The sequence below is a fragment of the Bubalus kerabau genome, chromosome 23 (assembly GCF_029407905.1).
Source record: "Bubalus kerabau isolate K-KA32 ecotype Philippines breed swamp buffalo chromosome 23, PCC_UOA_SB_1v2, whole genome shotgun sequence".
In the NCBI taxonomy this organism is placed as follows: Eukaryota; Metazoa; Chordata; class Mammalia; order Artiodactyla; family Bovidae; genus Bubalus; species Bubalus kerabau.
This window is the reverse complement of record NC_073646.1, coordinates 2,756,976-2,780,912: the sequence shown is the minus strand read 5'-3', so window position 1 is coordinate 2,780,912 and position 23,937 is coordinate 2,756,976. Positions and strand designations below refer to the sequence as shown.

Sequence of the window (23,937 nt, the reverse complement as noted above, 5' to 3'; positions counted from 1 at the left end):
AGTGTTTCTCTTGGGATGAGTGAGGCTCAGGGGTCCGAGGGCATCTGAACAGAAACGACCCAGGGGCCGACGTGTTCTTTACTCTGCGCCTCCTCCACATTCAGCTTTCTAAGTATTGGCATACATCCTTGAACAGTTCTTTCAGTGAAGCTCGGCAAGGGGTTAATTCTCCTTGACTTTCTGTGTCCCAAGAGAGCTCTGTTTTGCCCTCACTTCCGAAGGCTGTTTTAGCTGGAGTGTAAGCATCTCCTTGGCACTTTGATAACATTAGCTTGTGGCCACGGGGCTTCCCTTATTGCTGGGAAGAAGGCTGCTGATGGTCTAGGTCTGGTTTTTCTGTGTGGATGTTTGGATCTGAGGATCTCAGACCTTCATTTCAGTTCATCATCTGCGCCCTGTTATTCCCCCATCTCTCCTATTAAACCTGACTCGGAGCCTCTCAGGCTGCCCTTCATGTCTTGTAACTAACTTCTTTTTTTTTTTTTCATTATTGTGGTAAAATACATATAAATTTACTGCCTTAACCGATTTTGTTCATTTGGTTGTTTTTGGTTGCACTGGGTTTTTTGCTGCTCCACGGAGGCTTTGTCTAGTTCTGAGCAGGCTTCTCCTTGTGGCGGCTTCTCTTGCTGTGGCTCGCGGGCTCCAGAGCTCAGGCTCAGTCGCTGTGGTGGACGGGGTTAGTTATCTCGAGGCATGTGGGATCTTCCTGAGCCACGGATTGAACCTGCGTCCCCTGCATTGGCAGGCAGATTCCTAACCGCTGGACCACCAGGGAAGCCCCTGATGTCCTCAACAGATCTTTAGGGCATAAAGAACTCTTAAGGCCAGAGTCTGTGGGGGTCACTGCATGGACTAAAGCCCCCTGTCTCCCCACCCAGCACCCATAGACACTTGCCTCTTTCAGGTCTTTCCCACGTGTCACCTTCCCATCCAGGCCTCCCTTGGCCATGTGGTTACAGTCTCAGCCCCCAGCCCAGAGTGCATCTTGTCCCGGGTCAGCGGCTTCCTGCCCGTCGCATGCTGTGCCCACCCAGCATCCCTGCCTTGCTGGCTTTCTTGTCCACCAGCCATGTACGCGCCGGTCCTAAGCTCCCCCAGTTCCACCAGCTATGTACGCACTGGTCCTAAGCTCCCCAAGTGGAGGGCTTTGCCTCCCTGGTGCCTAGACCAGGGCCTGGCACTGATCGAGTCCAATGAGTCTCTGTGGGCCGAATGAGTGAACGAGACAGGGCGGGGCTGGGGGTGCGCAGTGGGTGGTCAGGGCTCAGAGTTGGTCACGTCAGGTGAAGGCAGCTGGAGGCGGGTCTGTGAGAGAGGGTGGAGCAGTCACGGTGGGGTCCCTGGGATGGGGCAGACACGTGCCGCCCCAGGTGGAGTGGTGTTCCCTGTGGCATAGGCATCCCGACAAGGGAAGAGGCTGTGGACTGAGTGGGGTCCCCCCAGCACTGAACTTCGGTCCCCAGCCAATGTTAGGCTGGGGTCGGGTGGCTCGCACGAGGGACGGGTCCTTGGTGCCCCAGGGGGTGCTGAGGGTGCACACGCCCGTCTTGCCCTCTCTCCATCCACAGCCAACATGGCAGCAGCCATTGGCGGCTTCCTCTACTTCTTCTCCTACATCCCCTACTTCTTCGTCGCTCCTCGGTACAACTGGATGACGCTGAGCCAGAAGCTCTTCTCCTGCCTCCTGTCCAATGTCGCCATGGCGATGGGAGCTCAGCTCATAGGGAAATTTGAAGCCAAAGGTGAGTAGTCTCCCTTTTCATAGCTGCCCTTGCTGGTTCAGTTGCCCTAAGAGGGTCTGAGCAGAGGGCCCTCCAGCCCCGAGACGCTCGCTCCAGCCACGTCAGTGCAGCTCCACAAGCCAAGCACCCGGAAGGCACATCCTCACGAAGGGGAGAAGGGGCCGGAGCCACAAGGGAGGCAGATCAGAGACATGTGGCGGACTGGACAGAGAGTCAGGGTGTCCACCGTGACATCAGCCACCGCCTTCCCTTCTCTGAGCTCCCCACGAAGCCCTGCCTGGGACCAGCTGTCACTGTCGGAAGACACTGGACGTGAGAGTCTACATCTGCCGGTCATGGGGCACAGGCTGGTCACCTCTGAGTCTCTGCCTGCCTCATGGGTTTAGGGTTCCTAGGCCTGGGGTCTCAGTCTGTGAGTTCAATAGCTCCCAGCTCTCGGTAAAGCAGTGGAATTAGCATCTCCCCTCCCCCTGTTTCCCTGATACCTCCTGCAGGGATTGGCAATGAAGACAGGGAACCTGAGAGAGGAACAAGGGACACACCAGGACATGGCTTTCTCGGGTTTTGTGACATTTCCTAACCTGTAAAATGTCATGTGTTAGTTGCTAAGTCGTGTCTGACTCTGCGACCCCATGGACTGTAGCCCGCCAGGCTCCTCTGTCCATGGAATTCTCTAGGCAAGAATACTGGAGGGGGTTGCCATTTCCTTCTCCAGGGGACCTTCCTGACCTAGGGATCGAACCCTGGCCTGCTGCATTGCAGGCGGATTCTTTACACTCTGCTCCACTAGGCTTAGGTGTAAAGTGTCTTGGCAGTCATAAACGCTGCTGGGCTGATGCTGGCCTGGGGGCTCCCGTTTTTGCTCAGATTTCACTTGACGTGGAGTCAAGGCTCCTCTGAAGGCTGAAAGTGCACCTGGTCTTACCCTTCACCCCACACCTGCTGGGAAATCTCTAGTGGCAGAGCACTCACCTCTCAGGAGAAGGCCCTGATCGTTCCCATCACTCAGACCCTCTCACGGAAAGGCTTGAAGAGGCGCGTGGACCCAGACGTGGCCCGCCTTCCCGCTTCCTCGGCTCTAAGCAGAGGCAGGAGGGACAGGATGGGTTTCCGCATGGCCCGTGTTGTGCTGGCGTCCGTCCTGGGAGACCTGGCATTGCTCTGCTCGCAGGAGGGGAAACACAACCCCACTTCTCAGCCCCACCCCACACAGACATCCTCTTTCAGGCGCAAAGCCTGCGTTTCTTCCAGGCCTCAATTCCTACTTCTCATGGCTTACTGGCTGTGGTCTAAGGAGGGAGGGCGTGGATGTCCACGAGAACCTTCAGTGTGGCTTTATCCTTCATTAGAATGTTTTTCTTCAGCTGACACGGGGGACTTTTAAATATATGTGTCTCTCTGTGTTCAGTAGTGTGCGATAAACTGTGGATTTTTTTTTTTTTAATGCATAGTACCTTCCAGGGCTCAGATGCTCTTTAAAATGAACATTTGCAAAGAGAAGTCAAACTAGATGGCGCTGTTTTCAAAATTCTATACTGAATTTTCCTAAAACAGACAAATTTGTAGTTTGGAAGTTAACAGAGCACAAGGCTGGAGACCAGCCATTTCCACCAGGAGCCCTGGAGTCAGCCACACAGAAACCCCCAGGCATCCTTTGGACGGTGATGCTACAAACCAGTGAGAAGACGGGACACCACGAGCACCGCTAAACAGAGCTTTATGTGCACTGACATGTTTCCCTTCTCTGAAAAGACCTGTATTAAATGCACCTCATACATGTATGTGTACATGTGTCCATGTGTCTGTGTATAGATGTGTTGTGTAGATGGACGCGCTTGCACACGTATATGTCGCAAATCAAACATGAGGCCCTCTAGTCAGTTCATGAGCTTTGCTGGTTCTGTGACACCGATCTAGGGACCTGCTCTGGTCTGAAAGGCCAGGGGAGAGCTGTCGGGTTTGCTGGGAGCGGGGGGCCGCCACGCTGACTCTGCCCTGCGGGTCCGCGTCAGGCCCGTCTCCTGGTGTGTCTTCCAGGCACAGGCATCCAATGGCAAGACCTCCTGAGTCCCGTCAATGTGGACGACGACTTCACCTTCGGGCAGGTGCTGGGCATGCTGCTGCTGGACTCCGTCCTCTACGGGCTTGTGGCCTGGTACGTGGAGGCCGTCCTCCCGGGCCAGTTCGGCGTGCCCCAGCCCTGGTACTTCTTCATCCTGGTGAGTTCTGATGGCCACCTGTGTGCCCCAAGCCCTTCCATCCCCTGACCTACAATGCCCAGGTCCGAGAGGAGGAGCTGGAACTGGCCGGCTGGCCACAGGGCCTGCACACAGCCCCACCCAAGCCGCCTTCCTCAAAAAATATCTGGTTGGGTTTTATGCACACAAAGTAACAGAGCTTCTTGCAAAACTGATCGTGTTGCTGGAGTGAACAGCACAATCCCACCACCCAGAGAGGAACACCGCTGACACTCTGGGTGTAGTTCTTCAGATGGTTTCCTGTGCGTGTGCGGCATGCGTGTATGTTATCTGACATCTATATGTTTGTTCTTAGAAAAGGGGATGATGTAAAAATGCTTGAGACTTGCTCTTTTTTTCTAGGTACGTTTTATAAAGTCTTAGTCGCTCAGTCGTGTCCAACTCTTTGTGACCCCATGGACTTTAGCCCCCCAGGCTCCTCTGTCCATGGGATTCTCCAGGCCCAAATACTGGAGTGGGCAGCCATTCCCTTCTCCAGGGGAGCTTCCCAACCCAGGGATCAAACCCGGGTCTCCTGCATTACAGGTGGATTCTTTACCATCTAAGCCACCAGGGAAGCCCAGTGTACATCTTAGGTATTTTAAGTACATATACATATGGGTCTATTTACAAATACACTTTTAGATTTTATCTGTGCATATTTATAATTTTTTAATGTATTTGTAAATATATTTCTATTCAAACATGCATTTTTCTCAACCAGCTTCACTTTTTAACGACTATACAGTATTCATGCATGCACCACCAAATTGTTAACAAATTCCCTGTTGATTAGCTAGGTTAGCCAGGAGCCACTTTATTGTTTATCTTTGGTTCAACTAATCTTTATCAAGTGTCCATTCACTTTGTCATTGTTGTCCAGTCGCTAAGTCGTGTCTGGCTCTTTGTGACCCCATGGACTGCAGCACGCCAGGCTTCCCTGTCCTTCACTATCTCCTAGAGTTTGTCCAAGTTCATGTCCATTGAATCAGTGATGCCATCCAACCATTTATCCTCTGCCACCCTCTTCTCCTTTTGCCTTCAGTCTTTCCTAGCATCAGGGTCCACTCATTATTTCATCAAATCTAAGATGGTCCTGATTCTTAGAGGCACCATCACTTTGACACCAAGAAAGAAAAATACTGGCCATTGTTCTGTGTAGTGGTTTCTGTAATCTGTAAGACACATTCTGATTTCAAAGTCTCTTACAATGAGAGACAGGTGTCCCCCCAAACCAACGGAATATGACACGTTGGAACCGCCCCATTGGCTCTGGGGTACACGGGGAGCGGGGCTGGAGCTGTGGGTGATATATTCTCCCCCAGCAGGGCTTCCCCTGGGGGGCTTCTTCCAGGGCCCTGTGCTCACCTCTCCTGTGACCCCGCCCACACCACTGTGCCAACCATGTGCCACCCTCGAGTGACCCCTGCGCTGCGGGAGCCAGACCGTGGGAGGGAGGCCGGCCCGAGGCCGTCTGGTTTGTTTCACGAGCACCCGAGAGGATGTAGCCGGGCCTCCCCACATCGCCCTGGGCAGGACCGCTTTCTGACCTGGCTTCGTGTTCAGTTTCTTGGTTTACTTTTCCTCCTATCACCTCTGAGCTCTGTGCACAGTGAGCCCTTGTGGCAGAACAGGGAACAGACTCAGCACTTCCCACGGCAGTGGGCGCGGAGCTGCGCGGGGTCTCCGTCCGACCCCAGGACTCTCTGCAGTGCGTTCTCTGCAGCAGCACCTCGCGGGCGAGGCTGGGGCTGGTAGGCTCGCAGCTCCAGCGTGTCGGTCAGTGGTTGCTCTGTGTGTGGCAAAGAAAAAATGAGCTGACGTGACTAGGCTGATCGAGATTTCTGTTCTAGCCCTCGTACTGGTGCGGACGCCCAAGGACGGCGCTCGGGAAGGAGGAGGAGGACGACGACCCTGAGAAGGTGCTCAGGACCGAGTACTTTGAAGCTGAGCCTGAGGACCTGGTGGCCGGGATCAAGATCAAGCATGTGTCCAAGGTGCCACGCCTGTGGGGACTAGACCGCAGCATCACAGGGCAGGAACCATCCTCTGGGCCTCACTTTTCCTGGGTTCCTGGGGCTGCCCTCTGACTGGCACCCAGGCACCGGCTACCGAGGCTGTGCCCCAGGGCCCAGTGTGGAGGCTCAGGATCGAGTCAGGACCTGCTGTTGCCCCCCCTTAACCTCTGACCAGCTTGGCAGTGGACGCTCTCTGGGCTTGCTGTATGCAATGCCTGGTTTTCTAGACCTTCTAGTCCTGCCGAGACGCTGGGTGCTGGGGGCTTGGGGAGGGGCAGGTCGGGAGCCGCAGGAAGGAAGGAGTCTTCTGTCAGTACTCTGGCCTTGCGGTGCGCTGGGCATGATCTCCACCCAACACCCTTGGGTGGACGGGGATTCCCACGGGAGTAAGATGGAGGGCCTCTGCGGTGAGGGCCCAGGGGGCTCCTGATGCCCAGGGTCGCCCCTGCCTCTCCTGCAGGTGTTCAGAGTGGGGAACAAGGGCAAGGCGGCTGTCAGAGACCTGAACCTGAACCTGTACGAGGGCCAGATCACCGTCCTGCTGGGCCACAACGGCGCAGGGAAGACCACCACCCTCTCCATGCTCACAGGTGAGGACCCGGCCACCACGCCCCCTCCCCACCCCTGACCGCCGGCCACGTGTCCTTAGGTGGCTGTCCTGTCCACGCTGAGAGCTGTGGAGCCGTGGGGGCCCTGGGACAGGGCGGGAGCCCCTTAGGCCACAGGGAAGGGCTCCACCCACACTGATGGGGGTCCCGTGCCCACTCTCCTAAAAGCCGTCCTGGACACGCCGGCCCAGCTCTGCCAGTCGCCCCATCCTCCCTGAGCACAGGCTCAAGTTGGGACTTGGGGTCCAAGGGTGTGGGGGACATGCCACTCATCCCTAATAAGCCGAGGTGCCCGGGATCAAGATCCTGTGGGGACCGGGCCACAGGGTCAGGAGGTCATGGGGCAGTAACCATCCTCCGGGCTTTGCTTCTCCTGGGTTCCTAGGACTGCCCTCTGACCCGCTCCCCCAGGTACCAGCCACCCACCCCATCTCTGTCTGAGGGCTCAGGGCCGCGTCAGCACCCAGGACTGATGACCCTCCTCTGTCTCTGGAGGCCCACTCGGTGGGGTGGGGCGCTCACCACGCGAACCAGGGAGGCTCAGCCCTCCTCCTGCTCCTGGAGGGTGTTTGCATTGACCTCAAGCCCCGGGGTCTTCTGCTCGGCCCTAGGTCTCTTCCCCCCGACCAGTGGACGAGCCTACATCAGCGGGTACGAAGTCTCCCAGGACATGGATCAGATCCGGAAAAGCCTGGGCCTGTGCCCACAGCATGACGTCTTGTTTGACGACCTGACCGTTGCCGAGCACCTGTATTTCTACGCTCAGGTGAGCCGGCAGGGGACAGGGTGCGCGGGCTGCCGCAGTGGTCCCATCACCTGCGAGGCAGCCTCGGAGCCCTTAGCCTCCCAGCAAACCGAACCTGCCCCAGGGAGCCGTCAGCAGACTGTGGGGTGTGGGGTGGTCAGGGCGTGAGGTCCAGCATGGGGAGGGACAGGGACAGCACCAAGGCTGGTGCCGCCTGGACGGCCCGGATCTCCATCCCTGCCGTTTCAGCTGAAAGGCTTGCCGCGTCAGAAGTGCCCTGAGGAGGTCAAACGCATGCTGCACGTGCTTGGGCTGGAGGAGAAGCGGGATTCCCGGAGCAGGTTTCTGAGCGGTGGGATGCGGCGCAAGCTCTCCATCGGCATCGCCCTCATTGCGGGCTCCAAGGTAGGCCCGGGGGGCCTGTGGCGTGGCCTGCAGCCCAGGCCGGGGCTCTGCCGTCCTCACAGGGCTACCCCTCCACCCTCCAGGTGCTGATGCTGGACGAGCCCACCTCGGGCGTGGACGCCATCTCCAGGAGGGCCATCTGGGACCTTCTGCAGCAGCACAAGAGCGACCGCACCATCCTGCTGACCACCCACTTCATGGACGAGGCCGACCTGCTGGGGGACCGCATCGCCATCATGGCCAAGGGGGAGCTGCAGTGCTGTGGGTCGTCGCTGTTCCTCAAGGAGAAATACGGTGAGCGGGGCCGGCAGGCAGCTGAAAGTCCATTCCACACGGGGTCGCGTGGCTGGTCCAGGTGCGGGACAAAGTGTCCCCTGGTCATGTTCCCCGAGGGCCCCAGAGGTCAGGTGGGGAGTGGCCTTCTCTAGACGGCCTGTCTGCTCCCTGTGGGTGGAGACCCGAGGCCCAGGCAGAGGGGCTGTGAGAATGACGAGGAGGAGAACAGAAAGTCTTAATGTGGAGCGTTGTTTGGCCTTGACTGGTGGACTAACAGTCAGTGCCGGCCCTGCCAAGAGCAGGGGTGCCATTGGAGGAGCCAAGTCTGCTTGCCAGCATCACAGCTCCCGAACAGGTGAGGGGCCCGTGGCACTGCCAAGGGTGGGTGGGCAGTGGGTGCAGTCAGCCCCCTCTTTGCTATGTGAGTGCAGCTTCCCTTCTGGAGGACTGCTCTCCATCCGGCATGGTCCTGGCAGGCCAGGTCTGCTCATGTCCCACCCGCAGAGGAAGCAAAGGCAGAGGAACAGCGCCCCTCCCCCAGACACCCCAGGAGGTGCACTCTGAACCCCCACAGCTTCCCCTGGCCAACATACAGCCCCGCAAGTGGCAGGTGACCCCAAGTGCTCACCATCAGGCTGGGGGGAGGCTGGAGAGGACGGCCTTTGTCCTGAGGCTCTGTTACCAAGGAAGCAGGGAGAAGAGGTCTTGGGGACAGTTTGGACCCAGCCTCTGCCACTTGCAGTCTGAAGTCTAGCTCTGCTCTCACCTCCTTGTGCTCAGCACTGCGGGTCCTCCAGCATCTCTCCCCAGTGAGGGTGAGGGGAGGGGAGCTGAGCCCCTCATGACAGCCCTGAGCCACCCTGAGGGGCATCGATTCCATTTCACTTGCCCCTACTCTGCAGCCCCTTCCCCAGGAGCCTGCCTCCTCCCCAGGGAGCCCGGGGCCCTGGGTGAACCCCACTGGGCTCACTGGGTGAGCACCGAACACTCTGGGGTGTTCAGGCGCAGGCTACCACATGACGCTGGTGAAGGAGCCCCACTGCAACCCCGAGGGCATCTCCCGGCTGGTCCAGCACCACGTCCCCAACGCCACCCTGGAGAGCAGCGCCGGGGCAGAGCTGTCGTTCATTCTTCCCAAGGAGAGCACGCACAGGTACATACGTGTGGCATGTGTGTGTCCAAGAGCACGCACAGGTACATACATGTACCCCAGAACACACACAGATACATATGTGTCCCAGAGCATGCATGGGCACATGTGTGTCCCAGAGCATGCACAGGTACATATGTGTCCCAGAGCACGCATGGGCATGTCTGTGTCCCAGAACATGCACAGGTATATACGTGTCCCAGAGCACACACGGACATGTGTGTGTCCCAGAGCATGCACAAGTACATATGTGTCCCAGAGCACGCACGGGCACATGTTTGCCCCAGAGCATGCACAGGTACATCTGTGTCCCAGAACGTGCACAGGTACATCTGTGTCCCAGAACGTGCACAGGTACATACGTGTCCCAGAGCATGCATGGGCATGTGTGTGTCCCAGAGCGCACACAAGTACATATGTGTCCCAGGGCATGCACAGGTACATATGTGTCCTGGAGCATGCTTAGGCACACATCCTAGAGAGAGCACACAGAGGTACATACATGTCCCAGAACACACATAGGTGCAGATCTGAGAAGGGGGCTCAGTGGGACTGTGTGTGAGACACGCACCCTGCATCTGTGGGCTTGGCCAGGGTCCCTCTCGGCTCCTGGGCCGGTGATGGTTGGTACCTGGTGAGTCTACTTGCTGGGCCTGGGGTGCCAGGCCTCCCTGTGCATCAGGGCTGTACCCAAGGGGAAGGGTGGTCATCACAGGGTGTTGGGTGCACTGGCGCTCTCCATGTGTGGCTTGCTCCTCACACCGCAGCCACTCAGGGTTGGTGTGCAGCTGTGAACTCACATATCTTCTTGGTCTCATAGTCTGAGCTGTGGACACATGCCTTGTAAACAGAGCAGACTCCCCATGTGGGCAGGTAAAAACGAAACTTCTGATTCACATGCAGAAACTTTGGAACAGAAAACTTACAGGTGCAATTAATCTTGCTACCAGCCTGACTGAGCAATGTGGTTTTAATCACCGCAGCGTTCCCTGACTTAGATGTACTATAATTTGTTTTAACACCTACTCTGTCATCACATATTCATGTTTTACAGACACACACATGCAAATATGCTAATGCACATCTTTCTAGAAAACTCTGTTGAGGTCTCCAGTGGCCCCTTGGGATAGATCCCCAGCAGTGGGGTACCTGTTACCAGACTCCCCCGGACAGGTTTTGAGTTTGACTTCCCCAGCAACAGGACAGGGAGGGTCCATTTTACTGACGAGAGCTTTGAATCAGACTTCTCTTCATTACTTGTGTATCTCATGGGTGGGAATGGCCCACACTGCGTACTTATCATCTTGTGTTTCTTCCACTCCTGCTGGCAGATTGACCACTTCCGGTGCTTACTGGGTGCTAAGCGTCGCTTCTTCTGGCTGTTGCATGTCCCAGTCCTGTGTATTCAGTATTAACATTGACCGCTTCTGTTGTACCTTTTTTCCAATTCATTGAAGTGAAGTGAAGTCGCTCAGTCGTGTCCGACTCTTTGCGACCCCATGGACTGTAGCCTACCAGGCTCCTCGGTCCATGAAATTTTCCAGGCAAGAGTACTGGAGTGGGTTGCCATTTCCTTCTCCAGGGTATTTTCCCAACCGAGGAATCGAACCCGGATCTTCCACATTGCAGGCAGACGGCAGACGCTTTACCGTCTGAGCCACCAGGAAGACCTAATTCATTGCTGCCTTCAAATTTTGTGAGAGGTTTTTCCCTCGCAGATATTTTACATCAAATGGGTTCTATCTTTTCCTTTGTGATTTCTCCTTAGAAAGGACTTCTGTGTCCTACAAGTCCATGATTATTCCCCAATTTCTTTTGGTTTGGTCTGTGACTTCATGTACGTGTGTGCCATCAAAGAGTGCCTTATAGGCCCAAGTACCCAAAAGAGGTTGTGTGGGGACTTCCCTGGCAATTTGACGGTTGGGATTTGGCACTTTCACTGCCGGGTTCAATCCCTGGTCAGGGAACTGAGATTCCACAAGCCACACAGCATGGCTGGCCAAAAAAAAAAAAGATTATTTAAAAAAATGCTATATTGGGGGAGGAAGGGGGACAGGGGATGACAAAGCTGAACTTTTTTACTGAGACACCATCTCCAGGAGCTCACCTTCCTTTGCCCCTCCCCCACATTGCACTGAGGTGATTATTTAGGAACACATCATCTAGAAAGTCACTGAGAAGCGACTTATCACCCTGGTCTCTTTTTTTTTCAGGTTTGAAAGTCTTTTTGCTAAACTGGAGAAGAAGCAGAAGGAGCTGGGCATTGCCAGCTTCGGGGCCTCCGTCACCACCATGGAGGAGGTCTTCCTCCGGTCAGTACCCGTGCATCTGCATCCGTCAGGCGCTCAGCCCTGCGGGTGGCTTTTCTAAAGGGTGATGATAAAGCAGTGCCCTTGACTGTCATCTGGAACACCCGTCCGAGGTGGACCCGCAGCCCGGGGTGGCAGGAGGGCAGCAGGCCAGCCCTCAGGGCCTGAGCTCACATCTGCAGGGCCCTGTTAGTAACACCAGCACAGACTCGGCCAGGTTCCCGACACTCGGGTGACTCAGACCGCAGAGCAGTGGAACTCTGATGCCCGGATGCTCCACTCCCACCCTGTGTGTTGGCCCCTGCCCTGGGCCCCTCCAGGGAGCTCTTCTAGAGTTCAGGTGATCATCCCCAGGCATGTCTCCTTCTGTAGTGAAGATGCGAAATTTAGCCTTCACCCCTCAGAACTGGGGCATGGGCTCCAGACAATTAACACATTGGTCAAACATTTCTTGAATGCTTTATTCAGCAGATACAGTGCTAGGAACAAGAAATACAAAAATAAATGTTATGCAGATTTTTTTCCTTGGGGCTCACAGCCTAGAGGAGGCAACACCATCAGTGAATATAAATACACAGGTGCACAGGTTGGCTGGCTCCCAGCCTCAGTGCAGCCCCCCACGCAGCCCAAGGCCATGACTCTGATCTCTGCCACCCGAGGACCTGCCAGCTTTGCCCCCACCTGCCCCCCACATGTACTTCTGAGTAGCTCAGTTGGTAAAGAATCTGCCTGCAATGCAGGAGACCCGGGTTTGATCCCTGGGTTGGGAAGTACACTGGAGAAGGAAATGGCAACTCACTCCAGTACTCTTGCCTGGAGAATTCCATGGACAGAGGAGACTGGCAGGCTACAGTCCATGGGATCGCCCCCTGCATGCACCGTCATGCCCGCCCCGAGGTGGTCCCTCCCAAGATACATTCTTCTGCCTCCTGGTCTCGGCATGCAGTGACCCCTGACCTGCAGGTCTCTACACTGTGACAAGCCCTCCCCACACTGCCGTTGTGCCCTGCGCCCCATCCTGTCTCCTGGACAGTCTGGGGCATAAATGCTGACCGTGGTCAGTCTCTCCAGGAGACCAGGGCCCTCAGGATCAGGGCCTGCCTGGTTGTCTCTCTCTCTCCTGGGCTTTGCCTGGTCTCCGCAGCTGGCGTCCTGGAAATAGGCAGGGATGAGTGCGTGAATGGGCACACGAAGGCCCAGCTGGCAGAACAGATGGCCATCTGCCTTAGTGCCCCTGACAGTCACTGGCTTTCCTCCTCTGCTGCCCCCTCCCTCCCCGAGGAGCCTCTTCTGAACCGGCCTCCGTGTCTCGGCCAGGGTTGGCAAGCTGGTGGACACCAGCATGGATATCCAGGCCATTCAGCTCCCTGCCCTGCAGTACCAGCACGAGAGGCGGGCCAGTGACTGGGCCGTGGATGGCCACCTGTGCGGAACCATGGACCCGACCGACGGCGTCGGTGCGCTGATTGAGGAGGAGTGCATTGCCGTTAGGCTCAACACCGGGGTGAGAGCGTGAGAGCATCAGAGGCCGTGAGGGCAAACGCGGGCATCCAGAGGGTCCAGGCCCCCAGGGAGAGGGCAGGTTGCAGTTCATGCTCCTGAAGGCTGGCCCAGAGAAGAAAAACCCAGAGCGTTTTAACTGAGCACCCACCACTTCTCGTTGTTCTAACTTGGCCATTCACGAACAAGTGCAAATGCCGTTCATAAGGCTGACCGCCCCATGTACATGTGCCCTGTACCCAGCGAGACAGAGGCAGCCGTGGGCCCGTTTTACAGACAGGAAGCTGAGGCCTGGGCCGAGGTCGCCTGGGCAGCTCACAACGGAGCTGGGCTCTGGTCCCTGCCAGCCTGACCTGCACAGTGAAGGACTGAGCGTGGGGAATACAGGCAGTGGGAGGTTTGTGCACCTGCTCTGCTGTGAGCGCGGCCAGAGTCTTCCAACCAGCAGGGACGGAAGGCCGAGGCCTTGGCTCCTCTCTGGGGTAGCACAGGGTCCCCTAACATCCTTGGATGATGGAATAGTGCCTGCCCTGCCGCCACAGCTGGTGTGAGGCCCCAAGGCCCAGGGGCACCTACAAGGAGGTGCTCTCATGGGTCCTCCATGTGAGGGCCCGGGCCCTGGGGGGAGGCCCGGGACCCAGTGCGCCACTGTCAGCCGGAGGCCCCGGGGGCAGGGGCGGGGCTGGCCCAGGCTGGCGGCCGTGTCACCCCCGTCCCCCTCTGTCGCAGCTGGCCCTCCACTGCCAGCAGTTCTGGGCCATGTTCCTGAAGAAGGCCGCCTACAGCTGGCGCGAGTGGAAGGTGGCAGCGGCCCAGGTCCTGGTACCCGTGACGTGCCTCACCCTGGCCCTCTTGGCCATCAACTACTCCTCCGAGATCTTTGATGACCCCCTCCTAAAGCTAACCCTGGGCGAATACGGCCGCACCGTTGTGCCCTTCTCGGTCCCCGGGACCTCTCGGCTGGATCAGCAGCTGTCAGAGCATCTGAAAGACATGTTGCAGGCTGAGGGCCAGGAGCCTCGAGAGGTGCTGGGTAAGGGGCATCTCGGGGGGTGTCCCAGGGGGCTCGGGGGCGTGGCTTGTGCTGGCAGAGCCCCCTTCTTACCCATGTGGGGGTGCAGAAGGAAGAGCTTGTGGCTATGGGGGTGCCCCCCCAGGCCTGCAGCCTTGGATCCTGTGGCCCCCACCCTGTGGCCCCACAGCCCCTGGACAGCTTGTGGGTGGAAGGTGATATGTCCTTTCTGTGGTTCCTGCGGCCCTTCAGGACAGGCACTCAGAGCAGGGCCTTGGCGGGCGGCCGGCCTTGAGCTGGTCATCCACACCACTGACCCTGCTGTTGCCCCTGCCACCACCACACAGGTGACCTGGAGGAGTTCCTGATTTTCAGGGCCTCAGTAGAGGGGGGCGGCTTCAACGAGCGGTGCCTGGTGGCAGCGTCCTTCAGAGACATGGGCGAGCGCACGGTCGTCACCGCCCTGTTCAACAACCAAGCGTACCACTCCCCAGCCACTGCGCTGGCCATCGTGGACAACCTCCTGTTCAAGCTGCTGTGTGGCCGCCGGGCCTCCATCACGGTGTCCAACTTCCCCCAGCCCCGGAGCGCCCTACAGGCTGCCAAGGACCAGTTCAATGAGTATGTGCCCTGTCCTACCCCCTCAGGACCCTGTCCCCAAGTGCTCAGGACCTGCTCCTAGCACCAGCACTGACCGCCTCCACACCCAAAGCACTGCTGGGCTCCTCCCACGGGGACCCCAACCCCACACCCTCCCCAGCCTTCCACATACAACCTTTCCTGGGACAGCAGAGACTTTGGGGAGACCCCAGCCCACACACACCTAGGCCCCACCGGAGACTCCTGTGGATCTGGAGGGTGCTGCACCCTCTTCCCAAATCTGCACCCAGCGCTTGCCGATCTATGTCCTGGGGGTACGGCCTTCAGTGCCAAGTGTGTGTGTGTCGCTGCCCCTCAGTGGCCTCAAGTCGGGGACCATCTCAGGCATCTCTATCCTCGGCCTTGTCACCTTCATGGTGTAGGACTCTCCTCTTCCAGATTGCAGAGCCCCTAGACCTCTGGGGACTGTCCAGATGAAACCAGAAAAGTCTGTTTATTGCAGAACTGTCACCCCACCTCAGGGCAGTTCATTGATGGGGCTTTCATCGCCACCTCCCACTTTAGACTGCCTGCTGGCCCTTCGGTGTCCTCCTCCCCCTCCGCCCCCTCTCGACCCCACTGTGAAAGCAGAGACTGGGTGGCAGTCCTCTGTTCTCGCTGCACCAGGGGTCAGGCTGGGGAGTCGGGCTTAGCACAGTGAAAGTGGATGAGAACAGGAGTTTTTCTTTTGCTGAAACAGCTCTAAGAGATATGACCCACCTGCCATATGGTTCTCCAGTTCACGGTGCTATGACCCACCTGCCATATGGTTCTCCGGTTCACGGTGCACAATCGAATGGTTTCTAGTACATTGAGTGATGGAGCCATCACCACAGTATAGTTTTATCTAATATTTTCATTATCTTCAAGGAACCGCAGCACCGTGGCAGTCACTCCCCGTTCCTCTTCCCTCCACCTCTAAGCAGCCGGAGTCCACTCTCTGTCCCCGTGGTTTGCCTATCCTGGACATTTCCCGTAGGTGGAATCAGACACCGTGTGGCCTTGAGTGACTGGCTTTCACTCTCAAGACTCATCCACATGTGCCAGGACTTCATCAGTTCAGAGCACTCCCCACCCCAGCACCGCGTGTTGAAATGTTCAGGGGCTGGGGAGGGGGCAGTTTAAGGTACAGAATGATGCTGTCGGCGCTGGTCTCTGATAGGTGTTGCTGGCACCTGAAGGTCCTGCCCACTCAAGAACGAGAGTGGGGAGACTGCCACCACCCCGATGCCATGCCCAATGGTGGGTCTGACCCGGGCTGCCACAGAGCCGGGTGGAAGTGTCAGATACACACCTGAGTGTGGGGAGTGGGTGCACAGGGAACAGATGGAAGGCCACTGGGAGGGCAGCAGTGCCATCACTGCGGACCGGATGCCCAGAAGGGGAGCTGTTCCTGGGTGGGGTAGGGGGATGCAGTTTTCCTGGTGCGGAGCCCCCTGAGGCTCTGGATTCTTCCTTAACCCCCTTTAGTGGCTGAGTCACTGCATCACCCACTTTGGACAGTAGGGAGCCAGCACTGGATGGCCCAGCTGCCCAGACATGCTGTGCTCTATCCCTGACCTGTCTTGTGCCCTCCCCACCTCCCACCACAGGGGCCGGAAAGGATTCGACATCGCCCTCAACTTACTGTTTGCCATGGCATTCCTGGCCAGCACATTCTCCATCCTAGCAGTCAGCGAGAGGGCCGTCCAGGCCAAGCATGTGCAGTTCGTGAGCGGTGTCCACGTGGCTACTTTCTGGCTCTCGGCTCTGCTTTGGGACCTCCTGTCCTTCCTCATCCCCAGTCTGCTGCTGCTGGTGAGCTGCGTGGCGCTGGGGCCTTTCCCCGCGCGTCTGGGGTTGGGGGAAGCCTGCAGAATCACCCTGGGCTCCCAGCAGGTGCTGGCGGCTCCACCCCTGCTGCGGGGTGGGGGGGGGGGTGGGGGGGTGGGGGGGGTGGGGGGGGTGGGGGGGTGGGGGGGGGTGGGAAGGCCCTGGCAGCCCCGCCCATCTTCACGCCCCACCCCGCCGCTTTCACGCCCCGCCCCGCCTTTCAGCCCCGCCCCCTCCTGTCTTCACCTTCCGCCCCTGCCTGTCTTCAGGCCCTGCCCCTCCTGTCTTCACCACCCTGACTGACCCTGCCCATCTTCACGCCCCGCCCCTCCCAGCTTCACCCCCCCCCACCCCCGCCCCCCGCCCGTCTTCATGCCCCACCCCCTCCCTTCTTTGCTCCCCACCTCCCGTCTTCGCGCCCTACCCCTCCACTCTTCACGCCCCGCCCCCCGACCTCTGCTCCTTTGGGAGATGGGGCCTGGGGGCTGCTGGGCAGGGACTCACGCACCCTGTCTGTGCCGCTGCAGGTGGTGTTCAAGGCCTTCGACGTGCACGCCTTCACGCGGGACGGGCACATGGCCGACGTCCTGCTGCTGCTCACGCTCTACGGCTGGGCCATCATCCCCCTCATGTACCTGATGAGCTTCTTTTTCTCTGGGGCGGCCACCGCCTACACGCGGCTGACCATATTCAACATCCTGTCGGGCATCGCCACCTTCCTCGTTGTCACCATCATGCGCATCCCAGGTGGGCGCCAGGAGCCCACCCCCTCACCCACTCCGTGACCCGCAGAGCCGCTCAGCCAGCCGGCACCCTGGCCAGCCGTGCTGCAGCCGCTGTGCCCAGGCGGCCCTGCCCCACGGCACCCGTGCACCCGCACCAGCAGGAGAGCAGGCCCGGTGCTGGATCCCTGGGGCAGGCACGGCTGAGCTGCGTGGGGAACTCCGGACGCCAGCTCTTCCTGCACCGCACATACAGGTACAGTGTGTCCTCCCGCGCTGACTGGCCTGTGCTTCCTCCCCACAGCGGTCAAGTTAGAAGAACTTTCCAGAACCCTGGACCGCGTGTTCCTGGTGCTTCCCAACCACTGCTTGGGGATGGCGGTGAGCAACTTCTACGAGAACTACGAAACCAGACGGTACTGCACCTCCTCCGACGTGGCGGCCCACTACTGCCGGAAATACAGTGAGTGTCCAGGCCTTACTCCGGACAGCTGAACCCCTCACAGGCACAAGGGCCACCTCGAAGGTGAAGCCGCCAAAATGCGGGCAGTGCTTGGGTCCTCATGTGGCTGTGACACAGCCTTAGAGGCCCAGTGGGCCCCACCTGTGCAGCCTTCACCCAGGGCTTGGGCACAGGCACTTAGGGGTCGCGAGGGAGGGCTGGGGGGGCTGGGACCCCTGGAGGGGGGGGCGCTCCAGGCCACGGGTGCAGCACCCTGTCCCGTGTTGCACAGACATCCAGTACCAAGAGAACTTCTACGCGTGGAGCACCCCGGGGGTCGGCAGGTTCGTGACCTCCATGGCCGCCTCAGGGTTTGCCTACCTCACCCTGCTCTTCCTCGTGGAGGCCGACCTGCTGTGGAGGCTGAAGACCTGCCTGTGTGCCTTCCAGAGGAGGCGGGCACTGGTGAGTGGCCCGTCGGGCCTCCAGCTGCTCTGCAGGGGAGCACCCTGCCACCGAGGTCGGCCTTCCTTGGGGCCACTGCGCAGGGAGTCCACCGGCAGCGCTCACAGCGTCCCCTGGGGCTCTCTAAAGCCATGGGTCGAGGGAGCCTGGGGCCTCGGGGATCTCAGTTTCCCCGGAGACCTGGGGGCCCCGGCACCCTCGTGTTTGTCACATACATTTCCTCCCCAAACAAACAAAACCTGCCAAGACAGCACTTGCAGGACAGGTGGCCCCAGGGCTAATGGGGCAGACACTAGGCTTTTCTAAGGAAAGGGGTGTGTGTTTCCTCGGGGCCAGTGTCAGCCCTGATGGCCGCCCAGCTCTCCTGGGAGAGGGGTGGGAGACCTGAGTTGGCCCGCGTGGGGCTGAAATGGGGTGAGCGGCCTGGGAGACCTTAGTTAGCTCTTCCTCCCGCGGGAACGGACCCCTCGGGGGAGCTCACCCCGGCGGTCTCTTTTCCAAACAACTAGACAGAAGTGTACACCCGGACGGCGGCGCTCCCTGAAGACCAGGACGTGACGGACGAAAGGAACCGCATCCTGTCCCCCAGCCTGGACTCCCTGCTGGACACGCCTCTGATCATCAAGGAGCTCTCCAAGGTGAGGCGGCCCGCCCCGGCTGGCCCTGCCCAGACTGCTCTGCTCCGCCCCACCCCGGCTGGCCCTGCCCTCAGCCGGCTGCCCCCGCCTCCGCATGGCTGTGTTCTCCGCGCACGCGCAGGTGTACGAGCAGCGGGCGCCGCTCCTCGCTGTGGACAAGGTGTCCCTCGCGGTCCAGAAAGGGGAGTGCTTCGGCTTGCTGGGCTTCAACGGAGCCGGGAAAACCACGACTTTCAAGATGCTGACCGGGGAGGAGACTATCACCTCTGGGGACGCCTTTGTTGGGGGCTACAGCATCAGCTCTGACATCGGGAAGGTGGGTGCGGCCAGGGAGGCAGGGATGAGGCTGGCCTCTGGCTCGAGGCTCAGGGAGAGCAGGACGAGGCAGTGGCCGCGGCCAGAGCTAAGCAAGTGGTGGAGAGAGGAGTGAGGCTGTATCAGAGCACCCGGGGCTGGAAGGGACCAGGCGCGGCAGGCAGGCAGGCTGAGACCGGGTCCCCCCCAACCCCGGACTAGTGACATCTCTGGACCTGGGCACAGAGCGGCACCCACAGAACTCTGTCCTCTCAAAAGGACTCCAGTCTGTGTGCGCAGTGATGGCAATGGTGCCCTGGGCCATTCAAACCAAGAACCAAAAGCTGGATGAAAGGTTAACCTTAAACCCCATGGTTGAGATCATGGAAGAGCGAGAGGCTTAGTGACGACCCCCAGCTGGAGTCTGCAAGCAGGAGCCACCCCTGCACAGAGGCCACTCTGGCCCCTGAGATTTGGGCGTGGGTTAAGGACCTTATTGTGTGTAGGGGGCAGAAACGAAGAGCCACCCCTCTGAGTTAGCATGAAGCAGGCCATCCTGCTCCCGGGGACTGTGTGAACAGTTCCACATGTGCTGAGCATGGCAGCGGAAGGAGCAGAGAAGGGCCTGTGCCTGGGAGTGACAGCATCTACTGAACCGGCATCAGGGGCTCCCAGTCAGCCATGCCGCAACCACAGCACGCAGAGCACCCTCTCTGCAGGAAGGCTTTCATCCTGGACCTCCGAGAACCCCTCACGTAGTATTTCAAGGCCTGAACAGCACACAAGAAAAGCAGACAGAGGAGACCCCATGCTGTGGCTGGAGCCCACAGACACCAGGGCTCTGTAGGGGTCAAGCCCACCACTTTGGATTTGCAGTTAGCAGACCCAGATTATAAAACAACCGTGTTTCCTTTGTTCAGAGAAATAAACAAGATTGAAAAGGCATGCAAGGGAGAGGGCTCTATAAACGTGGTCCAGGAAATGCAGGCCAGGGTGAGGAGCCTGAGACACGTTTATTCTGCGCTCCAGTTGGAAGGGAGAGAATAGGGAAGAGAGAGTAACTGCCACGGTCACAGCCAAGAAGGTCTCCAAACCAGTTAAGACCAGATCCTGGAAGCCTGAGAACCCAGAGGAGGTTAAAGAAAAAGAAACCCCATCTCTGGAATCCACAGAACCCAGGCATGCTTGTGCCCACCAGCTGCCGAACGTGGCTGGAGCTGGAGGCCAGACATGCAGCGTTCTGGCTTTGCTGAACGTGGCCACTCACCCGAGCCCAGCTGCCATGCTGTCTTCTTAGGCTACACCCCACCCCAAAGGTGTCGCCAACAAACATCTCTTAATAAAGGGAGAAAGGGAAGGTCCCAGCACACGTTAGGTGTTTGTTAAACATCCGATGAAGTACAGAGTGGATATCTCTCAGCTGTAAAGCGTTGCATAGACACGGTCACTTAGTACAATCAATGCATTCCTGTAGCCGTCCGCCCCCTTGCTGCCGAGGGTAGACCAGGCTTTGGCCAGTCTCTGACCCCTGGTTGGGGGGCAGTCTGGGTCTCAGTGCTCCCAGCCCTCACTGAGCCAGGCAAGCCTCTCTAGTGTCCCCACCGAAGTGCCATTTGGCAAGTTTTGGCAGAGGGTAGCCACCAGTTCCAGTGCACCAGCTGAGGGACCACCTTGGGGAGATCTCCTGAGAGAAGGCTTCTGACCTACCAACTCCCTGCTGTGCTCCAACCCCAGGTGCGGCAGCGAATCGGCTACTGTCCCCAGTTCGATGCCCTGCTGGACCACTTGACAGGCCGGGAGACACTGGTCATGTTCGCCCGGCTCCGGGGCATCCCCGAGCGCCACATTGGCGCGTGCGTGGAGAACACGCTGCGGGGTCTGCTCCTGGAGCCGCACGCCAACAAGCTGGTCAGGACGTACAGGTGTGCCTCAGTCCCGGTGACCCCAGACCTTCCCAGGGTGGGGTTGGGGTATCCCTTATCATAGAGCAGGGGCACATGGGTCAGGGACTCCCACTCGTTGTTCCGTGATCCGCAGGGGTATGGCAGCAAGGCCCAGGCAGTGCTAGATGAGAAGGGCTACCCTGCAGGTACTCCCCACTGGAGGCATGGCCAGGCCCCCAGTCAGGCCCCCTTGGGTGCAGACAGGCAGTGGTACCGCTCTCTGTGGGTTGCAGGACGACCCCATGGGCACGGCTCTTGAGGGCCTCCTGCTCTGTGAGGTAGGCCTTCCGGGCACATTCACCTTGTTCTTCCCGGGGGCTCTGCCATCCCTGGGCTCCGTCCTCTGCTGGGACCTGGGACCCCACACTAACTGTCAGCTTCGCCTTCCCCCACACCCCCTCGGCCTCAGCGGTGGCAACAAGCGCAAGCTCAGCACTGGCATTGCCCTGCTGGGAGAGCCCGCGGTCATCTTCCTGGATGAGCCATCCACTGGCATGGACCCTGTGGCCCGGCGTCTGCTCTGGGACACCGTGGCACGGGCCCGAGAGTCTGGCAAGGCCATCGTCATCACCTCCCACAGGTACAGCCAGGATGGGGGCTGTGGGCTGGGTGGGCCAGGAGGGGCTGAGTGGACAGAAGATCTGTCAGCCTCTGGTGAAGAGTCTGTGAGGCGAGTGGGCCACACCCTGAGCGTGGGAATCAGGAACAGCTTGATCTGGGCGTCAGCACTTTCCTAGGTGCACGGTTTTGGCGTGGAGGGCAGGCATCAGCATTCCCCGCTGATATATCAGGCTCCGCCCCCTCTCCCCAGCATGGAGGAGTGTGAAGCCTTGTGCACCCGGCTGGCCATCATGGTGCAGGGTCAGTTCAAGTGCCTGGGCAGCCCACAGCACCTCAAGAGCAAGTTTGGCAGCGGCTACTCCCTGCGGGCCAAGATCCGGAGTGACGGGCAGCAGGAGGCCCTGGAGGAGTTCAAGGCGTTCGTGGGCCTGACCTTCCCAGGTATGTGCCGCAGAGGACGCCGTGCGTCTGTGCATCCCTGAGCACTGGGACCAGACTCACGATTCTGGGGCGAACGCCACCCTCCCCTGGCCGTCCAGCCTGGCCCTCAGGGGGACATGGTCTCTTCTTTGTGCAGGCAGCGTCCTGGAGGATGAGCACCAAGGGATGGTCCATTACCACCTGCCCGGCGATGACCTCAGCTGGGCGAAGGTGAGCTTGGGCCCCAGCAGGCCCCCAGCAGTCACTCCTTCTCCAGTCAGCTCTTTGCAAGGAACAATTGCTTTCAGTTTCTGCTCTTAACACTCACCCCGATACTTACTGGGTTTGGGGTGTTTATAGCCAAAATATCTGAGATGGGGGAAAAATTGGATGAAAAAGGGAAGTTGCAGAGGGACCACAGCTGGGAAGAGTCAGGGTGGGGTGTGGAACCCAGGCCCACTCACCCCAGGCAGGGGTGGGATTTCTGGTGCCCTTCCCACCCACTATGGCCAGAGGACTCCCAGACCCGCCAAGGTACCAGGCCCTGCCTGGCTGACAGCAGCTTCTCCACTCCCCCAGGTGTTTGGCGTTCTGGAGAAGGCCAAGGAGAAGTACGGGGTGGATGACTACTCCGTGAGCCAGACCTCACTGGAGCAGGTCTTCCTGAGCTTCGCCCACCTGCAGCCACCCGCCGAGGACGCGGGTCCGTGAGGAGCCGAGCGCTCGGTGGGCGTCCTCTCCCTCCACGCCCACCCCGCCCCACACCTCTTTTCTGATCGGTGTTCTCTACGATGGAGATGAGAATCAAGGCACAGCATGGACCGGTGTGTCGCTACCCTTGAGCCGAGAAGCAGCCCAGGTGGGCCTGCGTCTCAGGTGGTCCCGAGCCCGCTCTCCGGAATCACGACCATCTGTGCGGGCAGGCCGCGGGTCTGGGCCAAGGGCACAGCCACACCCCAACGTTCACACCTGGTGAAGTGGGAGGCCAGCAGGCCAGGGCAGCCGGCTCATGGGCTGCCTGGGTATGGACAGTGGGGTGCCCGTCGCCATCCCCAGGGGCCACGTGGCTGGATTAGGCTCTGAGGTCTTGGCTCCCAGCACGGCTGCGTGTCCTGGGAGCCCCTCTCCAGAGAGCGTGGACGCTGCACCAGACGGAGCCAGCCCTGCACCCGGCGTCATCCCACCGGCGTCTTCCAGGGGGACGCCACGGGCCGGGAAGCCAGTCGGGGACCACCTGGGGCCAAGCGGCTGTCCGTGGAGGGCGCACCTAACGCGCAGTGATTGTCTGGAAAATAAAGGCTGGGAGAGAAGGCAACCGTGGTCTGTGAGTCACGAGATGGGCCCGCGGCCCCGGCACCCACCCAGCCCCAGACAAGCCTCCTGTATCAAGTTCTAGATGAGAGCAGGGGGACTTCCTGGTGGTCCAGCAGGACTCCACACTCCCAATACAGGGGGGCTCAGGTTTGATCCCTGGTCGGGGAACAAAGATCCCACATGCTGCAAGGCATGGCCAAAAAAAAAAAAACAGACGAAAGCAAGAGCTTGTTTTTCTCAATTTGCAGTAAATTTACAGAACTCACTGCTGTGGAAGAAGCCTAAACTACAAGTACAAAAGCAGGTTGGATAAATGGCCACTCGACAGACCCTCCATCCAGGGTGAGGAAAGAGGAAGGCAGGGTTGGTGGAGGAGGGTGAGGATCTGGGTGAGCCAGGGGCCTCTGGCTCCAGGGCTGCTTGTAGGCTCAACACCATTTTCCAGAAGTGTCTTCTTCGGCATCAGCTCCCTTTTGGTGGGTGCATCCTTATTTCTTACAGCTTTCTAAATCCCTGTGACTTGAATCTCTGGGCCTTTTACAGTCCATTAGAATTCATGGGCTTAGAAAAGATTTGGTTTTGGTTCATCTGGTACAGTTTCAACTTTCATTTTTATTAGTCTCTCGAAGTTTATGAATGCTGAAAATAATTTCCAGTAGCTGTCACTCCCTTTAAGGATCTT

General features: G+C 58.8%; 1 protein-coding gene across 1 annotated transcript in view; it reads left to right on the top strand.

The window, feature by feature from the left end:
• The window catches only part of ABCA3 (ATP binding cassette subfamily A member 3), a 34,474-nt gene extending 10,537 nt beyond the window's left edge, over positions 1-23,937 (top strand). The window contains exons 10-33 of the mRNA XM_055562151.1: positions 1,572-1,745; positions 3,783-3,964; positions 5,836-5,979; positions 6,461-6,590; positions 7,220-7,374; positions 7,603-7,758; positions 7,842-8,052; positions 9,037-9,187; positions 11,398-11,496; positions 12,811-12,997; positions 13,723-14,026; positions 14,353-14,626; positions 16,237-16,441; positions 16,984-17,203; positions 17,483-17,641; positions 17,913-18,085; positions 18,595-18,723; positions 18,845-19,039; positions 20,752-20,939; positions 21,370-21,540; positions 21,772-21,962; positions 22,099-22,172; positions 22,521-23,265; positions 23,504-23,937. Of these exons, the coding sequence (XP_055418126.1) occupies positions 1,572-1,745; positions 3,783-3,964; positions 5,836-5,979; positions 6,461-6,590; positions 7,220-7,374; positions 7,603-7,758; positions 7,842-8,052; positions 9,037-9,187; positions 11,398-11,496; positions 12,811-12,997; positions 13,723-14,026; positions 14,353-14,626; positions 16,237-16,441; positions 16,984-17,203; positions 17,483-17,641; positions 17,913-18,085; positions 18,595-18,723; positions 18,845-19,039; positions 20,752-20,939; positions 21,370-21,540; positions 21,772-21,962; positions 22,099-22,172; positions 22,521-22,652 (4,004 nt within the window). The 3' untranslated portion in view covers positions 22,653-23,265; positions 23,504-23,937. The remainder of the gene's footprint in view (positions 1-1,571; positions 1,746-3,782; positions 3,965-5,835; positions 5,980-6,460; positions 6,591-7,219; positions 7,375-7,602; positions 7,759-7,841; positions 8,053-9,036; positions 9,188-11,397; positions 11,497-12,810; positions 12,998-13,722; positions 14,027-14,352; positions 14,627-16,236; positions 16,442-16,983; positions 17,204-17,482; positions 17,642-17,912; positions 18,086-18,594; positions 18,724-18,844; positions 19,040-20,751; positions 20,940-21,369; positions 21,541-21,771; positions 21,963-22,098; positions 22,173-22,520; positions 23,266-23,503) is intronic.